A 17256-nucleotide genomic window follows, 5' to 3' on the forward strand; every position below is an offset into this window, starting at 1 on the left:
AGCTAAAAATTTACTAGTGAGCCCCTGACAGTTGCATCTAAGCAGCAGGAGGGGAGCAAGGTAGATGCTTCATCACCACCAGGGACACATACCCATCCTCCCTCACTTACTAGGCTCCAGCCAGCTGGATCGCCTTATGAAGGCTACCCAAAGGGGCTTTGCAACTGTGACAGCGAAGGGCTGCTGACAAGGCCCATGGAGCCCTTTCAGAGGAGTACAGGAAGAGCTAGCGTTTGCCAAGCAGAAACTATGTAACTATACCAGGTGCTGAAAGAGTCTATGAAAAAAAAGTGCATGTCTTTGCTCCTGGCTACTGCCTCAAGCCCAGGCACAGCTGCTAAAAGGATCATTGTTGCCCTACTTCCGTCTCCAAATCACCTTCCCCACCATTTACAGTCCTCAGCCTCCCTTTCCAATCCAACTCCTTTGGCCTTCAGCCGGATTGTTGTGTCAGCTGATGTCCCCTTCACTCCAAGCACACTACCAGCCCCAAACCCACCTCCCATCCCTCCCTCCATGGACCCACTAGATGTTCCCAAAGTGGGGAGAGGGAGGGTGACTGACAAACGCTAACCCTAGCCCCAGAGATGTTATCCTCCCCTTGAAGGAGTGTGGAGCGGGCAACTGGATGAAACAGGCCAGATCCTCAGCTCCTGTGAGTCAGGCTAGCACTCATTTCAACAGCACTATGGTGATTTACACCAGCTGATCTTCTCTGGCTCTTCCAATGCATCTTGCATCAGAGGGGCTGACTGTCTTGTACAGCACCAGCCCATAAACAATGAGCCCTTTAGGCATTCTTCCTACCAGAAAGGCCAATTTGTGTCCTTTGCAGGTCAGCTTTAGGTGGTCCAGAGCAGGGCCATTGTAACAGCCTGCTGCACTAGGGTAATTTGTTCAAACACCAGAGGGTGAGCGCCTCATTCCACTGAGGTCAATGGATGCAACAGGGTCAGGACTACACCTGACGGGTTGAAAAGATAACTCAGGCTGGCAGGCAGTGGCGCTGGAAGTACAAGTTCCCTTGGGGCTGCAGTAGAACTGCATGGTTCAAAACCAATTCCGTATAAAAATTTAACTTTAAGAGCAAAAGTAGACATACATGGCTAGTGTAAAACAACGTGTAGTGAGTAAGAAGGATGTCAATGCACAATCAAAGCAATCCATAAAATGAGAGTTTTCAGACTACAGCAGTGGTTTTTTAACTTTTTTCAGTTGCGGGCCCCTAAAAAATTTCAAATGGAGGTGCAGACCCCTTTGGAAATCTTAGCCATAGTATGTGGACCAAAACCACTGTTCTGCAGCTTCAACACAGAGTTGCGGGCTTCAACAGTTTTACTCCCCAGAGAACCCCAGCAATAAGACTGGGGAGGGTGGGAACCTAAAGGAAAAGTACTACACGCAGTTCCTTCCAAACCCAGCTGCAATTCGTGTGCTGTCAGGGCCAACCCAGCTTTAATAGCAACAGGATTTACTGCCTGTGTTTGGCCTGAGAATTAAAATATAAAAGCAGGTGGCTGCCCATCCCAGTAGTGGACTGGAGGAGACCAAACTTGCTAGGGATACAACCATACCATTTGACCCATGAGGGCAGTAGAAAAATGAGAAGTTTTACTAAAATTTAGGTTTCGATCTGAACCCTTAAGTAAATCTGCATCACAGACTACAGCAAAACTATGGATACATGGAGGTGATAACAAACACTTGTCCATGTGGTCTTGAATCTGGTAGGAGTAAGACAGAGCAACTGAGGTGGGAAGTGGGTTACTCTCTCTGTTAATCCAATAAGGAGGTACTGTACAACCTTGGGGGGTAGGAGGGGAATCATTTCATCACTTGTTGGCAGCTTATAGAGGTTTGCCTCAAATGGCAGGTTATAGGGGAGTTGAACCCCTCCCACCTCCCTTCCCTATTGTCCATAGCAATGCAAGAAGGCACGTAGATAGGAGGTCTAGGACCTGCCTTGGACCAATATCAAAGCAGCCCTGTCTAGCTGTTTGAATCAAGATAGATCACTGCATGCTAGAAACCTTCCACAGGTCAGATTTTCTATTGAGCAGCAGGGATCACTGTTGTCATTGGCTCCTTTAGCTCCTAGCCTGTTGCCATCCCCTGGGCAAATATGATGCAACCCATGCCCTAGCACTCAGCAGTGTCCTGCCATTCAATGCAACCCCTTCCTCTCGCCTATCATGAAAGCCACAGCAGGCAGGCTACTCACCTTCTACAACACTAGTTTGCATTGGCTGCTCACAGGAGACCTAGCCTCTTTGTGCTTCCAAAAGCTTGTGCACCTTATATGTTCATTTGGTGGCCCAGTAAGCACCACCTTTCCCACCTCATTTCTAAACACCCTCGCGCTTTCCTTGAGCCTCGCACATTGTTTACAAAATGTAACCACCAGCTTTACCTTCCTCTCCCCTGCCAAAATCAAACACGGGACGTGCCCAACTCAGACTGTCTTGGTACAAATTTTTGCAAAGTAGCAGACCCACACAAATGTTGAAAAGTCAAACAAGTGGATAGAGCTAGATAAAAAAGAAATTCAAGTTAAAACCAGGCATGGAGTCCCATACTCCTCAGAGACTCCCCTCTCCAGAGAGGGAAATGGATGATGATCCCAGAGTACGTCAGGAAACGAACAGCCATTTCTCATTGTTTAGTCATAAAAAGAAGCTCGTACACGCTATTGAAAAACGTTCCTGATATTTACTAAATGGGGGGAAGAGGTTGAACTGAAATGCGGGGAAGAGCTTATCTTCCCCGCACCACATCCCGTCACTGGTATCCAATAGAGCCATAAAAATACCACGAGTGGCCAGAGAAGAATTATCTTGGTGCAGGGGCAGTGTAGGGTCAACATAATGAGCCCAATCCTGCACCCCCACCTTGAAAGCCTTAATGTAGGGGGCATGCCAAGTAACGGCCAGCAGGGGAAGTCTTTGTAACACATGCCATTGGCAATATTCTGGGCTCTGACACAGTCCTTAGGCAACCTGGGTAAGCTGGTAAATTAGAACAGCCACCATTTACACTGGGTGGCACAGCACAAGCCCACAATCTAGTAGAGCAAAAGTGGCTTAAAGCCACTTTTGCCCCTCCTCCTGCTGGGCTGCACATTCTGTGCTGCTCCTCCTTGGGAGGCTTGAACGTAAGGGCAGACCAGGGTTTTAAAGTCCAAACAGCTGGTTGCATTCCCAGATCAGTGCACTTCTGCTAGAGCCAACAGCAAAACTCCAGGCAGCTTGCCCAGGGGCAGGAGCAGGCCCTTGTCAAATGCATTTGTAGACCGACAGTTACCAACCACAGGAGCTGCAAAGAGCTCCAGTGCTCAGGGCTCCTCCCTGGTATTTCTGATGCTAACAGCAGCTTCGGAAGACTCTCTACTCCCAACATTGCTTGGGCGATTGAGGCCCAATCCTGAGAGATGCCCAGCAACCTCCACTTTCATTGAAGTCAATGGGAATGGAGCTGTGCTCACTGCCTTGCAAAAGCCGACCTTACACAAAGTCATTACCTATAGCATGAGAATTCAGGTCCTGGCAGGTAGAGAAAATCTTTCCACTTATGGATTTATTTATCATCCACATGTGCATGTTGATGACCATGGGGACATCAATGGGGGTGCACATCTGGGCTGAACATGGGCAGGCAACACTGAGAGATGATGGGGAGGTGTCTCCTTTTTAAATGGAGTCTGAAATTCAAAGCAGCTTGTAATTACACTTACAATTCTGTTTAGCAAGACATCAGCAGAATATTTAGGGGGATTTGTGGAGCAGGTTGACTCCACTCTTACAGGAGCAGCTTCTGGAGTACCTACCGGTCCCTCTGTAACAGACAGAGTGGAATTCACTGTATGGCACTGTCAGACAGACACTAACATTGCTTAAGAACTGGACAAGTTGCAGCTTTCCAGATAAAACAAAAAAAAAACCCAGACCTAGCTGCAAACAGAGTTAGAGTTCCTGTATCTACACCCAGATGGTTATCTTTGATTTCATAAATTCTGTAAGAGCTAGAAGTTCAGGCACCAATCGAAAAGCTGATTTCCCCCATGTTAGCTCCAGGGTTGGACCCATGCATGCCTGGGCTCGAAAAGCCACTTTCAAGTCACCTTTCGAATGCAGGAGCACACCCTCACTTACCATATTGCCCCTTTTCTCTTGGATGCCACCTGTTTCGGTTTCTCCTTATGGTGGAATTCTAATAACCCTAACATTTCTGACAGCACGCCTGATGCCAAAGCCCAAGTAGGGCATGTGGGACCAAATCCTGCCCCGATTTATTCCCCATAAGACTCCACTGACCTCAAATTGGGGTGCACACTGGGGCTGAACATGGACAGGCAATACTCTCAGAGGAAAAACCATTCAGAGCTTTTTAGCTCACTTTGATTTGGGCTTCTCGCTAAGTCAGGTGAAGTCTCTCCCCTGTATGCAGTGGGAGCAAAGAAGAAAGGAAATCCCTCCTCCACCCTCAGAAACCACAAAGCATCTGGGGCCGAGTTCTCCACAAGACTCACAAAGTTTAATCCCTGAGTACAATACATGTAAAATAAAAACCCAACCTCAGGCATCACCACCCTAGCAACAGAGGCCAAGGACCAAGTGAGCTTTTAGCACAGTCTCTCCAGCTGCTGCTGGGAGTTGGAGGAGGGCTCCATTTAATGAGACCAAGGAGTTCGGCATGAGATTGAAAAACGTTCAGATTAATTTCTTTCACTAAAAAGAAAAGGGAAGGAATCTGAGGCTACAGCAGTGGAACTTGGATGTTGAAAAAAAAACTCTACAGAACACAGAGACAGTGGCATTTAACACTGAAACCCTTGCAGTCCTGAATGCTCTCCTGGGAGCAGCCTGGTACCTCCACTGACAATGATCCTAGAAAGTCAGAGAGAAAAATCTAAGGTGCCTTTCCCAAGAGACGTGAGAACATAGACCGTTCCCACAACATGAGCAAATACATCCCCAAAGCTCATGTTCTCCACCATTCCCAGCAGGAACATCCTTTGGTTTAGTGCACATGGTTATCTCTCCTGGAGGGGACATCCCTTCTAGCTGATTGAGGTGCAGTTCAGTTCCGTAGGTTCCTGCCTGCCCGTTGCTACCAGTCCTTCCGGCCCATCTGCGATACTGGGCTCACTGGAGCATTGCCTGTGGCTGAAGCTGGGCTGCAGGAGGAGGCATTTGTCACTGTTGTCTGGCTCTTCTATCACGATCCCGGTGTGCATCATGGAGGCCATGGCCAGGAGCTGGATATCCGAGTGAGCATTGGCAACGGTGTGGCGACGGATGCTGCCACATTTCTCCAAGTAAGCCTCGCCCTCCTGCTCCGTCAGTGGCGTCAGGGCCGTCTCGCTGGGCTGCCGAGCCGTCACGCTATGGGAAGAGTAGCTCAGCAGGTTTGCCTTGGGACGAGATCTGGAATACCGTCTCTCTGGAAAATAAAAATGAAGCAGGAGAGATCAGCAGGGCATAGATAAATCCAATAGCATCCCGCTGAATTGAAGAGCTTGCCTTAGGGTATCCTGAAAGTGCATGCAGCAGAGGCAATGCCACCTGCTGTGAAAGTGGAACAAAAACGGACAGGGAGTTTGCAACTCAAGACACTTCTTCAGTGTCTGAATCTGACTCTCCTCTTACTTATGACAGTGGGAATCAGGTGTAGCTGCACTGAAGCCAATGAGTTAACTTGGGATAAATACGAGTGGTAAACAGGCTCTCTGGGGGAAACTGTCAAGACACAAATGGCACCTGGGGGGGCCCAACGTCCACTGAAAGTCAATGGGAGTTGGGTGCCTAACTTCCCTCCTCAACTGTCTCCAAAGAAAGCCCCAGAGAGGATTTGGGGAGCCATTCTTTTGGCCTAACAAATGTATTGCAAGAAAATGCTTTGCCATCAGCTAAAGTCAATATGAAACATACTACACTAGTGCAGTCCACTCTTTGGGGCAGGGCACAGGTTGTTTTGTCACAGCTGCACACACCTATGGTGCCAGCACTATCCTCGTGCGCTATACAGATTACATGTGCAACAAGCATGTCACTCGCTGCTGCAATGTGGCCACTTCTGGGATGGGACACAAAGTGTCATAGAATTTGAGGCCAGACTAGATCATCTAGTCTGACCTCCTGTGTTTCCCAGGCCACCACCAACACCCACACATTAAACCCAACAACTGAAATGAGGCCAACATTAGGGTGAACATATTTCCCAAAGGGAAAATAGGACACCGTGAGGGGCTGGCCTGAGCTAGTCACCCGAGTCCCCCGACCCCACCTGAGCCTCCTCCCACCCTGAGCCACTTACCCAAGCCCCTCTCCCCTCGCAGGGGGCAGGCAAGACTTGGGTGAGCAGCGATCCACATACTGGATAGGGTTAGCATACTTCCCAAAGGCTGGGGCTGGTGTTGCTGCTCACTTGAGCCCTGCCTGCCCCCCACCAGGCATCGCCACATGCCCCCCTCCATGTTTCTCCGCTCCTAAGTTCCCCCTAAACTGCACGGCCGTGCAGCTGCGCCGGGGGAGAGAGACCTCCCCAGAAGCCCTGGACCTGCCATGGTGCCCCTCCCCTGGCCCCAACCAAGCCCAGCATGGAACCTGCCACGTCTGGTGGACACGTGCCCCTCCCCCGGCCCCGACCCAGCCTGGCCTACAGCTGCTGCAGCCGAGGGACAGGCACCCCTCCCCCAGCCCCGACCAACACAGCCTGGACCTGCCACAGCGGGGAGAGGCGCCTCTCCCTCCCCACAGCCCCGGTGCTGCTGGTGCTGCAAGGAGACAGAGCTGCGGGAAGGAGTCCTCTCTTCCCATCGTTGCCCAGCTGTTCATCCCCGGCCCCACTCCAGAGCCTGCACCCCAGCCAGAGCCCTCACCCCTTTGCACCCCAACCCTCTGCCCCAGCCCTGAGCCGCTCATCCCTGGCCCCACCCCAGAGCCTGCTACCCCAGCCAGAGCCCTCACCCCGTCGTCCCCCAACCCTCTGCCCCAGCCCTGAGCTGCTCATCCCTGGCCCCACCCCAGAGCCTGCACCCCATTCAGAGCCCTCATCCCCAGGCACGTCAGCCTTCTGCCCCAGCCCTGAGCCCCCTCTCACAGGCCGAACCCGACAGCCTCACCCCACCACATGAATTTTGTTAGGAGCACCAGGTGCGGTGGAGCTGCCGCCAATCATGATCACGGCTTTTTCTTTTTTTTTTTCCCCTCTGGCCGCTTGGGGAGGCAAAAACCCTGGAGCCAGCCCTGTAACCAAGGAAACTAGACTATTATGCACCACAGGCAAAGAATAGGAGGAACCGAGGTGGAGCAGTGCCCAAGGCCCCCACAATTGCAGGTAAATGGTTAAATGAGAGATACCCAGATAATCCTGGCAAGTGACCCACACCCACACACTGCAGTGGAAGATGGACCGCCCCTCCCCCAAGGTCACTCCCAATCTGACCTGGGGGGAAATTCCTCCCTGACCCCACATATGGTGATCAGTAAAACCCTAAGCATGTGAGCAAGAACCAGCGAGCCAAGCAACTGAGACAGAGACTGTTTGGTGCCACTTCAGAGTCCTGGCCCACCCTGCCTAGTGTCCCATCTCCAGCCATGGCCAACAGTTTAGGACAGGAAGTGAAGAACTCAGTGTTCAGTTAGAACTGCTGGGGGAAATTTAGTATGCAGAATGGAATGACCAGAACAGCCAGGACTTGGGGCCTACCACCTTCTCTGCAAAACATCCAAGAAGGCTGAAAAGAGTTCCTTAATTTTAAACTCAACATCTAAGATGTCACCTCCTGCACCACAGTGCATCCCACCAGCATTCTGAGGCACTGATTCAATACTGACTTTGGTATTTTTAGGAGGAGATGGAGTTTTACCTCCTGTGTCCCGGCTAATTGCCATTCAGGTAATTCCAATCTTCATAACTAAATTCCCCCAGCAGTTCTAACTGAACACAGCATTCTTTCTCATCTCCTGCTCTAAACCAGGGGTCTCAAACATGCGGCCCGCAAAGTTATTTTCTGCAGCCCGTGAGCTCCTTGAGCCCCCCGCCACCTCCCCAGTGTTTACCTAGAGCGGCTCTGGCCCGGCACACACCGGGGGCAGGGCAGGCTCCCTGCCTGCCTGCCCTGCCCCCGCACTGCTCCGGGAAGCGGAAAGAACGTGGGGAAGAGACGCGCAGGGGTGTGTGTTGATGTTGCTTCAGGCAGCTCCCACTGGCCGTGGTTCCCCGTTCCCAGCCAATGGGAGATGCTGGGCCCCTCCTGCACCCCAACCCACTGTCCTACACCCTCTGCTGCACCCTGACCCCCTGCTGTATCCTGCACCCCGACACCCTGCCCTGAGCCACCTGCCGCACCCTGCACCTGACCCCCTGCCCTGAACCCCCTGCTGCACCCCGCAACCCTCTTGCACCCCAATCCCCTTCCCTGAGCCGCCTGCCGCACCCTGCCCCCATGCCCTGAGCCCCCTGCCACACCCCAACCCCATCCTGCACGCCAACCCACTGACGCACCCCTCATCCCTCCTGCACCCCATACCCCAACTCCCCGCCCTGAGCCCCTGCCACATGCCACACCCCTCCTGCACCCCGTGGGGGCAGGGAGGAGGCAGAGTTGGGGTGGGGACTTCAGGGAAGGGGTTGGAATGAGGGCAGGGAAGGGGTGGGAAGAGGCAGGGCAGGGGCGGGACCTCATGGAAGGAGTGGAGTGGGGGGCGGGGCTGAGGGCGGTGGGGGGAGGTGTCAGTAATGCAGCCCTCAGGCCAATGTACTAGTCCTCATGTGGCCCTCGTGGTCATTTGAGTTTGAGACCCCCTGCTCTAAACCATTGTGCAGAGTTGCTATGCATTGTTAAATAGATGGTATGCACTACCCCAGAAATGGCTGTTTTCCAATAGCAGATAAAGTGGATCCCTGTATCTCTCCTACCTATGATCTAAGAGAGTGTCAAGGAACAATTAATTCTTAGGCAGCACTTTTGAGATCCTATAAAATCTGTCCAGCGAAAAAGTGAAAAGCATGAGACACAGAATAACAAACTGCAAAGCACTAGTCGTTGAAGGTTATGAAACATTTTTGGAAGCTTGCATCAGTAAGAAAGGCACGAAACAAACTCTATATTGTGACAGGGAGGGATGAGGGACCAGCCAAAACTCCACCACTGGCAGCAGCCAGGCTATGACAAAACTTCACCCTGATGCTGCCAATAATGCACTCATTCAAAAAGGTTCATTTCAGGCTTAAGGCTTAAGACAATGGTGGAATCAGTTTTAGGCATGTTACAGGCACAGTAAATGCATTGTTTCCGACCCAACTCCAACTAGCCCCACTGCGAGCTGGACTGGGTATATGGGAGAGTTGTTGGGGATGTCCACATTAGTCCTTTTCTCCTAAAATGTCTCACCATTGCCCACATGTGCACCTCCAATGATAGTAACAATGGGCAACACTGTTGTAGACTGGCCAACAGCATTTTAACTACTGGGTCATAGGCACCAACTCCATGGGTGCTCCAGTTACGGAGCATACACGGGAAAAAAAATAGTGGGTACTCAGGACCCTCTAGCCACAGTTGTCCAGCAGCAATTGCTGATCAGCTGTTCAGGCAGCTGCCACCAATCAGTTGTTTGGTGGCTGGGAGCGGCGCTTGGGGGAGGGCGGAGAGCAGGGAGCAGTGGGTGGACTGGGCCTTGGGGGAAGGCTTGGAGCGGGGCAGGAAGAAGCAGGCTGAGGGCGGGGCCTTGGAGGAGGGAAGAGGCAGAGCAAGGGTGAAGCCTCAGGGGGAGGTGGAGCGGAGGGAGCAGGACCTCAGGGGAGGGGGTGGAGCAGGGGGTGGATACCCCCAGGGGAAAAGAAAACTCAGTGACTATGCCCTGGGTCATCTAAGCGTGCTAGTGTGCTGCTGGCTGAGAGTGGCTGGTTTACCCTAGTGCTCCCAAGGGAGGAGTGGTCACTGAGCGACATTTTTATTTGTAGGAAAATTAGTCTAGCATAGACAAGACCTAAATTACACAGTGGCAGTCGCTGCCTCTCCATCTTTCCTGGTGAAACATAGGACTGGAAGGGACCTCCCTGGTCATAGAGTCCAGTCCCCTGCTATCGCAGGTAACCACGTCATATCAGCCTGTTCATAAATGTATCAAGTCCCATCATAAAACTAGTTAGGTTGTTTGCCCCCAATACCCCTAACGAGAGGCTGTTCCAGGACTTCACTCCTCCGATGGTTAGAAACCTAATTTCCAGCCTAAGCTTGCTCATGGCCATTCATTCTTGTGCCAACATTGTCCTTAACCTTAAATAGATTTTCTTCCTCTCTGGTGTTTACCCCCTAGTGTATTTATAGAGAGCAATCATATGATAGCTTCTGCTTTTCTGACTGAAGTAAACAAACCCAAAGGTTGACACAGTGAGAGACAGAAGCCAGGGCAACAGTTACTTAGCTCAGTAACTTCAATCTCGCTAGACTTTAACCCTCTCAGGCTTGACAAACCCCAAGGGCCAGGAGGCAAGGTGGCTCAATTGCTTTTTTTTGGGGGGGGGGGCAGGGGGGTTTCATCTCAACCCCCAGGGTTTACTGCATTAGTACTTAGATCAAACTGAACTAAGCTGTGGAAAATGCTGCCCACTTCCCTTTTTGTTTTGTTGCAGGTTCTGCCTCAGAAGATGGAATTTTGGTTCTTTTCTCTGTTTCTAAACACTCCATTTTTAAAAATGGTTATATCCTTCCTCATATCAGGGCGGATTTGAGGACTACCCAAACCCAAGACCGTTCACCTGGCAAATTCACAGCCAGAACAAACAGGGGACTCAACACAAGGAGAAAAATCACAAGCAAATAGGCCTCTTGCATTAACTTCAAAAATTACTTCTCTAGGAATAAAGCTCCATTGGGTTTTGAGTGTGTGTAAATGTTCGTTCTGTTGAAAGAGGCAAGTCAGACAACCCTGCGGATTAAAGTCCTTCCAGAGCAAGTACAGCAGTGCAAGCCTCCCCACAAACCATGCTCCCACTATGCCTGAGACCAACCCCAGGCCTCAAAAGATAGCGCATTTGCCTTTCGCTCCTTGGCCTCTCTGTTGGTGATTTCTGTGATGTGGACAGCCAGCCAGTCCCCACCCACATCCACTCTCACATGCTAAATAGAGTCAAGCCTGGTCAGAATTTGGATTGGGAAATTTTAAATAAAGAGTTACAACAAGTGGTGATAGTGATTCAATGGGTGGTGCTCTTAGCCCTAAATCAGTGCCCAGGTATGGCTATAGGGTGCTTTGCTGCTGTCCTTTGTGTGAGGATCAAAGCCGAGGTGCTACTCAGCCTTCCCAAGACATCTTTTGCAAGAACATAGGTAGCCAAATTTCAGTAACTTATTGCCAGTGACTGAACTCCTTCTCCTGTGTTTTCAGCTGGAGAAGTTAAATCCTAACTCTCTCTGCTAAAAATTGTTCTGTACAGCTGCTGATGCAGACAAACTGCTGCATTCCACCCAACAGATTGCTGCATTTCACTGATTTCTTCCTGCAGTCTAAAATGCTTTGGGATGAAAAGTGCTGCTCAAGTTGGTATTATGAGCCAGTTGCAGTGCAATAGTACATAATGGGAAGCATATGACAACAGACTTGATAACCAAGCAAAGTGGACTTTAATAGAAAGGGACAGCTCCAAAAATTACAGGGATAAGATCTCCTGTGCTGCTGGAATTTGCTAGGACTGAGGCTGTTTATACTGTAGGTCAGGGGTCGGCAACCTTTCAGAAGCGATGTGCCGAGTCTTCATTTATTCACTCTAATTTAAGGGTTCCCGTGCCGGTAATACATTTTAACGTTTTTAGAAGATCTCTTTCTATAAGTCTATAATATATAACTATTGTTGCATGTAAAGTAAATAATATTTTTAAAATGTTTAAGAAGCTTCATTTAAAATTAAATTAAAAGGCAGAGGCCCCCGGACTGGTGGCCAGGACCCGGGCAGTGAGAGTGCCACTGAAAATCAGCTCGCGTGCCGCCTTCGGCATGTGTGCCATAGGTTGCCTACCCCTGCTGTAGGTTATTTATTGCAGTTAGCTGGGGTAAGGAGAGAGCTGAATGGCAGCATTCTACTGGGCCAGCATATGACCCCACTTTTCTAAATTAGATTTTGCAGTGGCTTCACATGTCTCTCATTTGTTTAGAACTCTGGATTCCATACCTTCAATTATCCCTTCCAGCTGCCAGCTTGGAATGAAAGCAACAAAGGCAACTAGAAAACCTCTGTGAAGCTGGCAAGTAAGGCCTGAGGAGATCTCTCCAACCCAAATGCAACAGAGCAGATAGTTACACCAACTGGAGCCAGATGAAGGGGCAAGAACCCATTCAGAAGAAGTATAGAGGCAATGAAGATCTTAGCTGAGCTTAAGGGAGGAAAGATGGTCCAGTAGTTAGGGCCCTAGACTAGGACTTGGAAGACCCAGGTTCAGTTCCATGTGATCTTGGGCCAGTCAGTTAGACCCAGATCTGCAAAGGTATTTAGGCTCCTAACTTTCACTGAAAGATGATCATTGATTTCAATGGATGTTAGGAGCCTAACGTCTCTCAGGACAGATCCTGAAAGGTTACTTTGGCATTGCAACCCCTAATGGCTATCTGGCCTGCTGCTTTGTGGAATCCTCAGCAGGCACTTAGGTGCACTAAATACAGGGGGAAGAGCTGGGCTAAGTCCTGCTAGAGAAAGGGCTCCTCAGAAGCCAGCAAACTGAATAGGGCGCCACATAAACTCATACAGCAGGGAAATCCTGGGGAGAAGGCAGGGTTTAGACAACTAAGTGTTTGTCCTGATGTGCCAGGTCAAAAGAGAGGGGCCTCTCTCTGTGCAGGATCCTCAGCTGTGAACTCTCTCCTGGGAGGAGGCACCCAAGGCAGCTTAGAATCTGAGCAACTGAAACCCTCTCTCTCCTGCTCATGCTTGATACCTCTTGTGACACTCACAGCGTACCCCCTGTATTCATTATTAGTATATCATTGTGATATTGCATATAAAGCATGCCTTGTAAAGTATCATGGGAAAGGTTCTGATCTGCTAAAACCCACTGTTCCAGCTAAATATGTATATCATCAGTGCATATGAACTTATGAGACTGTGTTGGATGGTTGTCACTAAAAGTACCCAGATTCTAGCTCCCCAAAGACAATAACGAGGGGCATAACCAACACCCGGGCAGATGTCAAACAACTATCAACAGCCATTGTCCAGCAAGGGAGCTACAATGCAATGACACACTTGCACAAGGCACACCAGGGGAATTGCTTAACCTTGCCTGGTGAATCAGCAATACCTACCAGACATGCCTGGACTTATGCTCTCCAAGCACATGGACTAAGGGTATAAAACAGAACAGCGTGGCCCCAGGCTTTGCCTTTCCTCCTCCCTCATCTATGCTGCAAGCAACAAAGACACTCAGAAGACTGAAGCCTCCAACAGAGGAGACTGGCCCAGGTTTCAAGGGTGAAACCTGGGTATTATGAACTGTAACATCCAGTGGGGTGAGAAAACTGCTTGATCTAAATACTGCTTAGTGTCTTAGGGCAGGTCTACACTAAGGGCGGGGGTCGAACTAGGGTACGCAAGTTCAGCTACGTGAATAGCGTAGCTGAACTCGAAGTACCCTAGTTCGAACTACTCACCCGTCCAGACGCCGCGGAATCGAAGTCCGCGGCTCCAAGGTCGACTCCGCCACCGCCGTTTGCAGTGGTGGAGTACCGGAGTCGACCGCGGCGCTTCGGGAGTTCGAACTATCACGTCCAGATTAGATGCGATAGTTCGAACTCCGAGAAGTCGAACTCACCGCGTCGACCCGGCTGGTAAGTGTAGACTAGCCCTTACAGGTTTAAAATTTAGATTGTGCGCGTATTTTGTTTTCTTTGGTAACTAATTCTGACTTTTTGCCTCTCACTTATAATCACTTTAAGTCTACCTTTTGTAGCCAATAAACTTGTTTTACTATTTATCTTTACCCAGTGAGTTTGCCTGAAGTGTGTGGTAAATCTGCTCAGGTTTACAAAGGCTGGTGTATATCCACTTTCCATTGATGAAGTGGTGAACTCATTAATAAACTTGCACTGCTCATCGTGAGCAGTGCACGATGGTATATTCCTGAGGTACAAGGCTGGGAGCTAGGGGGATTTGGCTGGCGCCTTTCTCTGTGTGATTCATGAGCAGCTCTGGAAGCATTCATGCAATTCTAGCTGGACGGGGGGCTCCACATGCGGTTGTGCTGAGTGATCACAGTGCCTGGAGGGGATTGCTGCTTGTCACTAGCAAAGCATTGTGAGAGACAGCCCAGGGTGGAGACTTAAGGGGGTACAGTGACCCCACAATCCCAGGCTGCACCCTGGGGCTCCCAGCACACTTCTCTTACATTTACCTTAGGTCTCCCTGTGCCCCTAGCTGTCTTTTCTGACAGTATCATGCTTCAGCCCATCTACCAGGAATCAGGTCTGTGCTCAGATCAGGCCTCTCTGGTGAGACAGGTATTCTCCTACCTAGTTTGAGAATCCTGCTTTGGGGCACACGGGGCTCTGAGCAGCTTGTTAGCTGTGGCATGGAACTGGGGCATAAGCAGCTTTGGGAGTGTCCACTGACAGAAATGTAGGCACCTACAGGGTCAGGCAGCAGGGTTAAGGTGGAAGTTTTGAAAATGTCAGTGGCACCTAAAGGAGGATCTAGGCCTCAGTTCCCTGTCTGTGAAATGGGGGATAACAGCTCTTTTCTACCACACAGGGGTGTTGTGAGATAAATAAATATATTAAAGATTGTGGTGGGCTTAGATACTAATGTAATGGGGAACACATAGATACTCCAGAAGGGATCACACCGTAACACGTAGTGGAAAGGAACTGACTCTGCACTACTATGAAAGAAGCTAGAATAATTCTTTGCCCTGACTGTACCTGGAAATGAATAGCCTCAAATTACAGCTATCAGAAGAAGAGAGATCAATGGATTCACCTGGGCAGATGATGTGTGGAGAGGTGCTAAAAATAGACACAGGGCAGGGAGTTTAGTGGCCCTCAGTTGAGCCAAAGCTCATCTCCTCTTGGCCAGATTGAGCAATTAGCATGGCTGGCACCAGAATTTGTTAAACCTGATTAGACCAAGAGTCCATCAAGTCTAATGTTGCCACCAACGGTGGCAAACGTGCTTCAGCCCATTTTGCTTTGTTCTCTCCTAAGCCCCGCGCATTGCTCACTATGCAGCATGCCATCGCATCAAATCCATAACAACCAGCCAGTCCCAGTTGCAATGTACCTAGACAGTTGTGTATGGCTGTCATGCAGAGGAGTAGGAGAGAAGAAAATTCCTTCCTGGCCCCTCGAAGAGAGTACCAGAAGGTGCTCTGGAGTGCGAAGCAGAGTTCTGACACATGCAACACCAGAGACCTCACTCTATTCCTTTCTGATCTTCAAAACTTTCCTGCAGGGCAGGACTCTGGAGAAAAAGGTGTTCTGGTTTTCCATTTCCAAAACTCAGTCACCCTAGCTTAGAGCCAAGGGCTGAAAGCCAGGATGAGTTTGGGCTCAATCCCAGTGCAGCCAACTCGCTGTGCAGAAGGTGAAGGGAGCGCTGGCTGTGGGTATGGACAGCATTACTCATGGGTTTATAGGAGATGATTCAAACCAGAAACAAGGCCATATCTCACATCCTCCCAGAAGCCACACAAGATTCTGCTCTGAGGAAATTCTCATGAATAGCTGAGCTGGGATTTTAGTTCACGTTTGATTTGTTAGGAGTGAAATAGGAACTTGAATGGGAGGTTTTTGGAGGGAATCTTTGGATACATACCCAGATGAGCACTGACATTCCTGCCAAACAGCCTCTGCATGTTGGGTCAGTCACGCAGTTCCACCTTCTTCCCCATTTATAATGCAAACACTTGTTTTCTGGGGCAGCTGTGGTAAGTTATACGGGACAGAACTACAAACAGGACGGGGGTAAGGCAAGAGCAGCGAAAGAGAACTTGAAAGAATAGGGGAGGCTAATCTCTAACACAGTGTCACGTTGCCAAGATCCAACCTCATTCACAGTGACAGGCTGCTTGTATGACAGGACAGAAGTAAAATGAGTTCTCAAGGGCTGAATCCAGCCTCCCTATGCTCAGGCTCTCAGATCCTGCCTTCCCTGCCAGTGCCACATTTTATCTTTCTAAATTGCTGCTTTTGGTGCTACTCCTACTAATATCCCCAGTGTCCATCATCCCCTTTCATTTTGGTTCCGGCTGCATTCCCTGCCCATTTTAAAATCAAGTTTAATGTGAATTGAAGGTAGGCAGATTGACAACCCTGGAGGCTGAAGTCCTTTCTTTACCTACAGCAGGGCCTGGCCAGTGCAAACTTCCTTATCTCAAAAAAACAAAACAAACCAAACCAAGCTTTATTCCCTAATCCTGACCTGAAGGATCCAGCTCTAGGGAGGAGAGGTTAATTCAGGTTCAACAGCCCTTTTATTCAGTCCTTGGATTCTGTTATCCAGAGTCCAACTAATCATTCTGCAGAGGCTACTACAGTGCTATGCAATCACATGGACCCCTCTGGATTTCACAGCTGTTATGCTGCACATTGAGATCCCAGATTGCTACCTCTTGGCTCTTTCAGAACCAGAGAGAGAGGAGCCTGCAGACTAGGGAGAGGGTTTTGCAAAATGTGCGTGTGCTTTTGAAATGCCAAGATTATCTGGGGAAGAGTTCTGCTTTGCTGTCAAGACTGTGTAACACAAACACAAGTTTTCCCTTCTTCTTTTTCCCTGCCAGTTCAGAAAAGGAAGGGGCTGGAGCAAAAGACCATCTGGGGAAAAAAAACACACAAATGAACAGCAACTAAATCAAAGTAAACACAATGATTTTAAGTGCACAAACTTTACAAGGCCAGATTGGATTTAACTGGTTTTTATGACACTAGCTCCTTCTTTATTTGGCAGGAAACAAGATGGCTAGAAACTTTCACAGGGGTCAGGTGGCTACACTTAAAACTATTCCAGCAGGATGCAAATCCCCTTAAGCGGCCAGACACATAGACCCATCGGGTCAACACTCAGTTGCCCTGTGTGGAGTAAGGGTTAATCATCTAGGACAAGCAGTCTGTACAGTGATCAGGTTTGCACGTGGAAGTTCAGGTGGCCTAACCACTTCTAGCTTCATGAATGGGTGTAAGAATGATGGCAACTTAGCACTGCTACAGCATATATTGAATATTTGCTAATTTGTCCAATATCCCCATTTTATTGAGCGAGGGAAGAACA

The 17256-nt window shown here is 49.6% G+C and overlaps 1 protein-coding gene across 10 annotated transcripts in view; it reads right to left on the reverse strand.

Moving 5' to 3' along the window:
* Positions 1-3621: 3621 nt before the first annotated feature.
* Positions 3622-17256, reverse strand: part of PRR5L (proline rich 5 like) — an 88435-nt gene continuing 74800 nt past the window's right edge. For 9 of the 10 annotated variants that reach the window (XM_039538596.1, XM_039538597.1, XM_039538602.1 and 6 more), the window contains one exon: positions 3622-5439. In XM_039538596.1, coding sequence (XP_039394530.1) covers positions 5057-5439 — 383 coding nt within the window. In that variant the 3' untranslated portion in view covers positions 3622-5056. Of the gene's footprint in view, positions 5440-15840; positions 16803-17256 lie in introns of those variants that run through there. The other variant, XM_039538603.1, reaches the window with a different exon arrangement.

Source organism: Mauremys reevesii, linkage group 4 (genome assembly GCF_016161935.1).
Source record: "Mauremys reevesii isolate NIE-2019 linkage group 4, ASM1616193v1, whole genome shotgun sequence".
NCBI lineage: Eukaryota > Metazoa > Chordata > Testudines > Geoemydidae > Mauremys > Mauremys reevesii.